Source organism: Chrysochloris asiatica, unplaced genomic scaffold, assembly GCF_000296735.1.
Source record: "Chrysochloris asiatica unplaced genomic scaffold, ChrAsi1.0 scaffold00390, whole genome shotgun sequence".
NCBI classification, from domain to species: domain Eukaryota; kingdom Metazoa; phylum Chordata; class Mammalia; order Afrosoricida; family Chrysochloridae; genus Chrysochloris; species Chrysochloris asiatica.
Window position 1 is genome coordinate 1061236 of NW_006408908.1, and position 5945 is coordinate 1067180.

Consider the following 5945-nt stretch of genomic DNA (forward strand, 5'->3'; position numbering starts at 1 on the left):
CGCCATCTCTGGCATTGCCGCTTCCTGCTCAGAAGGTATTTCTTGAAAAGACAGACCACCAGAAATAAAGCAGGCTATCTGGTTGCTGGAATATCAAGTACACTGTTGTTTGCTTTGAAGCCATCAAGGCAAGCAAGGTCAACCCATCAGGGCAATTCCCCTTCCAAGACTGAAACTTAAAGGGAACAACAGTCTTATATGCTGGCTGGTGAACACCCTGGTCTACCTATGAGTGGAAGTGGGGGTGATGCAGCTATGAAGACATGGGCTGAATTTGGCTGTGTTCCACAGACATCCGTGGGAGAGAGAAAAGGAAGGGCTGGCTGATCTGAAGCGTAAGGAGGCATGTGAACTACCGAGCCCATGGACATTGACCTAGGACACTCTAGCTCATGGACATTGGGGGCTAGAGCTGAGAGTGAAGTGGACAACTGGTCTGAAGTGGAGGGAGGTATGCAAGAATGCCCAAACTTGCAGATAGTACCCATTTGACCTAACTTGGATGACTAGCTGACCAGAACTCGATCAGATGAAGATAGAGAAGTTTGATACATGGAGCAAGTGTGAATTGCTACAATTTGATGATCTGACCCTTTACTTATAGATGTAGTTGCTCAAAATTCCAACTGAAAGTGGACTCTTCCTATCATGGATCAGGCTTGCTTCCTCAGTGCATTGAGTTAATAGGGATGGGCAACTGAAACACTGGCTATCAAAAATGTGCCATATACAGGTATGAAGTGGCTGGCTGACAAGCTTTCATGAGTGTGCTCAGTTTCAGGAGGGGGGTAAGATAGAATCCCCACTGAATAGTTTTCCTCTTTTCCAGATGGGTCTGGTGAAAGGAGATGGGGGAGGGTGCGGGTAGGATTTTACAACTCAATTATATATAATTGTTATCAGGACTAATTGTGATTGTCACAAGTGTAAATGTAGATGTGTAACTAACTAAATGGGAGTAGTAGTTAATCTTTCATTTCAGGAACAGAGGACCCTAGGACCATTAAGATGGAAGAGTATGAGTGGAATGAGAGATCCTAATCAGAGAAGTAGTAACAGCAGAGACAGTGGCAGAGGTGATGGCAGAGAGAGCAGCTGACTCTGGGTCCATGGACTGAGAAAGGCTGTGTGCCTGTGGGCAGGAGGCTGGCTTGCAAAGTGTGCCCTTTGGACATTTAAATGAATACATATTTTGTTTTGTATATGTACATAAAAAAAAGAGTAGAGGTAAATACTGTTGACTGATGGTACATGGAGGGGATTGTAATCATTGCAATGTAACAAAATACGATTTACTGAATGTAAAACTGATGCTCTGCCCTGTAAACTTGCACTCAATTCATCATGTTGTTGTTGTTGTTATATGCTGTGGAGTTGGTTCCAACGCATAGCAACCCTGTACAGGATTTCTGAGGCTGTAAATCTTTACGGGAGCAGAAAAGCCTCATCTTTCTCCCATGGAACAGCTGGTAGTTTCGAACTGCTGACCCTGAGGTTAGCAGCCTGGAGACTCCATATATGTCAGAGTAGACCTGTGCCCCATGAAGTTTTCAACAGCTGATTTTTTAAAAAGTAGATTGCCAGGTCTTGACTCTCCAACTTTTAGGCGAGCAGTGAGTATATTAACTGTGCCACAGAGGGACTCCTAAGAGTTATTAGCTCTTATTGATGGCACTTGTCTATCAAGGTCAGCAGTTCGAATCCACCAGTCTGTGGGAGAAAGATGAAGCTTTCTAATCCTGGAAAGATTTACAGACTCAGAAATCCTATACAGGATCACTATGAGTAGGAAACAATTCAATGACACACAACCACCACCATCACTTGACAATCACACTAATGACACCACATCAAATATTTTCTACTTTGAAGTACAAAAAGACTCAAAACCACCGCCACTGATTCTGACTCATAGTAAACTTCAAGGACAGAGTAGAAGTGCCCCCTGGGGTGTCTGAGAGTAAATCTGTGCAGGAGCAGACAGCCTCATGCAAGCTTGCAGTTTTGTTGTTGTTATTAGGTGCCATCGAGTCAGTACCGACTCATAGCGACCTTATGCACAGCAGAACGAAACACTACCTGATCCTGGGCCAACTTCACTACTGTTGCCATGCTTGAGTTCATCGATGCTGCTAATGGCCAATCCATCTCGTTGGGGGTCTTCCTCTTTTTCTCTGACCCTCCCCCTTACCAAACATGATATCCTTCTCCAGCGACTGGTCCCTTCTGACAATATGTCTAAAGTATGAGAGATGAAGTTTGACCATCTTGGCCTTCAAGGAGCACGCTGGCTGCACTTCTTCTAAAACGGATCTATTGGTTCTTTTGGCAGCCCATGGTACTTTCAATATTCTCCTCCAACACCATAACTCAAAGGCATCAATTCTAATATGGTCTTCAGTATTCACTGTCCAGCTTTCGCATGCATATGAGAACACTGAATGGTTTAAAATTAAGAAAGGTGTACGACAAGGTGGTATTCTTTCACCATACTTATCCAACCTGTATGCTGAGCAAGTAATTCAAGAAGCTGGGTTATATGAAGAAAAACGTGGCATCAGGATTGGAGGAATGCTCATTAACAATCTGCAATATGCAAATGAAACAACCTTGATCGCTGAACGTGAAGCTTGCAGTTAGCGGCCCAATTAAGTCAAAGCACCACCAGAGCTCCAAAATTTACCACAGTGCATAAGAAAAAAGGAAAAAGAAACAAGAAATAAATACAATTCAGTCCAAGTCCTGATTTTTATAAAAATGTGTTTTATTTTAAAATCTGTAAAGAGCAGAAATTGCCTACAAAAATACAGATTACTCTGAAATGTTAGCAAAATAGCTTATGGCTGCACTTGAGTTGGAAGTACTGTATGTATGACAACATCTGGAAGTCACACTACAACCAGATCTGACCACCAGCCCTTGTCACTGATCTGTAAACAATAATTTCAAGTAGTAGTTAGCACTCATTGAAACATAATCTTTTCCTGTATAACACGACTCCAAAAAGTTCTTCCTCAGGTTTGAGCAGATAGGGTACTTCTTTTGATTTTTTTCCTAACATTTGAAAACTATGATTAACAAGATGCTATCAAGGAATGATGGGTTTGGAGACATTTTGTTCCATTTTGAACATATGGGGAAGTCATCGATAAGAAACTAGCTTGTTTCTTTTTCTAAAGCATAATTTCATCTTTTTGCTGCTCTGTGCCTGGTTCTGGCCTTTCAATGGTTTTGTTTGATAAAAGTACCAATCAATCTAAAGGAATCAGCACCTGAGCCTTAACTTTATACAAAAACAAGTAGTGCTTACTGCACTGAAACTACACAGACCTGCTTTGAGTGTGTGTTTCTCGACCCTGTAGTTCCTTCTCGAAGAACTACAGGTTCGGAAACTTTTGAAAATGTGTAGTTTCGAGCCATTGTTGTAGGCACTCATCTTTAAAAAGGCAATTAAAATACGCAATTCCAGAGTGATATAAAAATAACTTCAAAAACCTCAGCAATAGAGAAAACAGCAGGCATCTCCACTTCGGCATTCAACATTTCAAGAATAGAGACAGGATTGGTTATGATCACCTTCCTGAAGCAAAGCCAATCATTTTAAGAGCGGAAAAACCCATGTTAACATAATTTGATCATAAAGCTGGTAAACCACAATGATATTCCCTCAACTAATTTACAAATCTGGAAAAATTACCTTATGTAAATGGAAAAAAAAAAAAAACCTCAAACTAATGTCATAAGCCCTCAAATTCTACACCAGTTCTGTATGTCTGTTTTGTTTGGGTTTCTAGGTGAATTCTATGGGACTATGTGTTGTTCACAGGAACCAAATTTCAACTCCAATGTCAAAGCTGAAATGCAATGTCTCATTTCTCAGAAGAGATTAGTCAAACACTATTTGCAATTCAGCTCACAATACAAATAGCTCATTGTTGCCCAATCTCTGTGTTATATATAACAGCAATACTGAAAAATTAAATAGAAAAAAACTCAAGTTCCCCTATAGGCTAGGAAAACTATTTGCTGGTGGTGACTGTTAGCTCGATTCTAAGTAGATTTGATAAGAGCACTTGGAAGACAAGGCTCACATTTTGCTCTTGAAGGGACCTTGAAATGACAGGCTCACTCTCCTAAATTTTCAAAACAACCTACCACTCAGGCTTTTAAAGGAATACCTGCATCAGAAGCTTTTATAGTTCTTTTTAAAAAGCAGCACCTGATTGTTTCCTCTCTCAACTCATCCTCTAATGCCAAGATACTTGCAGAATGAAGGCAAAAGAAAAACCTGGAATCAAAAATAGTTGAGGGCTCCAGCATTCGGGCTTCCTATCTATTTTCCCTGGACCACAGTAAAAGGAGACATCTCCCAGTAATGCTTCAGGGGCAGCTAGGTCTGTGCAATGACAGCCGACATTCGATGCCCCATATCTCCTGGCTCCTTTGTTCACAGACAGTCGGCCGGGCAATGGTAGTAAAAGGGGAACCATTAATCTTTATCTGAGGAAGCGCTTCCTGCAACACTTCAAGGATACCTTCAGGCACGATTCCAAAAGCCTGTAGTGTTTTTAATGTGGGGATTTCTCCAAGTTCACTGAAAAAGAAGAGAGAGACTTTCAGAGTGACAGTATCTATGGAAACTATTGTACCGGACTTACATGGCCCCCATTTTTTTTTTTTTTTTAAACAACTACAGTTATAAACAAGACTCAAAATTTCCCTCCACCCCACTTTGTATCATATTCTATAAAACACAATCTGGAAATACAATTTGCAATTTGAGAAAGTAACAAAGATGAATCAAATTGGAAAGCACAGGTCTTAGTAAGCACGGCAGGGCGTTTTGTTGAATGAGACGCAAGACCACCTTAGAAACTCCAAGGTATATTTAAAATGCAATAGGATTTGCTTCCTTTCTTCAGTCCTGATTTACACAGTGACCTAAAAAATTGTACTATGTTATAAGAAATAGCTAGCAAACAAGTAATGGAAAAGTCAGTGTTTTATAGACGTATCCATTGGATTCACCACAGGTTAAATGCAATTTAAGCATAAAGACTTAACCTTTATTGGAACGTGTTAAGTGCCCTTGAGTCTTGATCCTGAATAGGGTTTCCAAGGAGCAGCTGGTGGGTTTGAACCACTGACCTTGTGTTTCAAACAACTTTGCAGTCTAGTGCATAAAGCCACAGCAACACACAACAGGCGCTCTCAAAAGGAGAAGTCAGGCACTGTCAAAAAGATGTTAACTTAATGTTGTTAGGTGCCATCGAGTTGGTACCAACCCAGGGCGACCTTATGCACAGCAGAACGAAACACAGCCTAGTCCTGGGCCAACCTCACTATGGTTGCCATGCTTGAGTCCATCGATGCTGCCACTTGGCCAATCCATCTCTTTGGGGGTCTTCCTCTTTTTCTCTGACCCTTTACCTTACCAAACATGATGTCCTTCTTCAGCAACTGGTCCCTCCTGACAATATATCTGAAGTATAACAGACGAAGCTTGGCTATCTTGGCCTCTAGGGAGCACTCTGGCTATACTTCTTCCAAAACGGATCTATTGGTTCTTTTGGCAGTCCATGGCACTTTTAATATTCTCCTCTAACACCATAACTCAAAAGCATCAATTCTTCTACGGTCTTCCTTATTCACTGTACAGCTTTCACACACATATGAAGTTATTGAAAATACAATGGCTTCAGTCAGGCACACTTTAGTCCTCAAGCTGACATTTTTGCTCTTCAATATTTTACAAAGGTTTTGTGCAGCAGATTTGCCTAATACAATACGTCGTTTGATCTCTTGACTGTTACTTCTGTGCATGTTGATAGTTGATCCAAGAAGAAGGAAGTCCTTGACAACTTCAATCTTTTCTCCGTTGATAAGAATGTTGTTTATTGGTCCAGTGGTGAGGATTTTTGCTTTGACATTGAGATGTAATCCAT

The 5945-nt window shown here is 40.9% G+C and overlaps 1 protein-coding gene across 1 annotated transcript in view; it reads right to left on the minus strand.

The window, feature by feature from the left end:
• Positions 1-4380: 4380 nt before the first annotated feature.
• SKP2 (S-phase kinase-associated protein 2, E3 ubiquitin protein ligase) overlaps positions 4381-5945 on the minus strand; it is a 38492-nt gene continuing 36927 nt past the window's right edge. The window contains exon 10 of the mRNA XM_006876552.1: positions 4381-4594. Within this exon, the coding sequence (XP_006876614.1) occupies positions 4381-4594 (214 nt within the window). The remainder of the gene's footprint in view (positions 4595-5945) is intronic.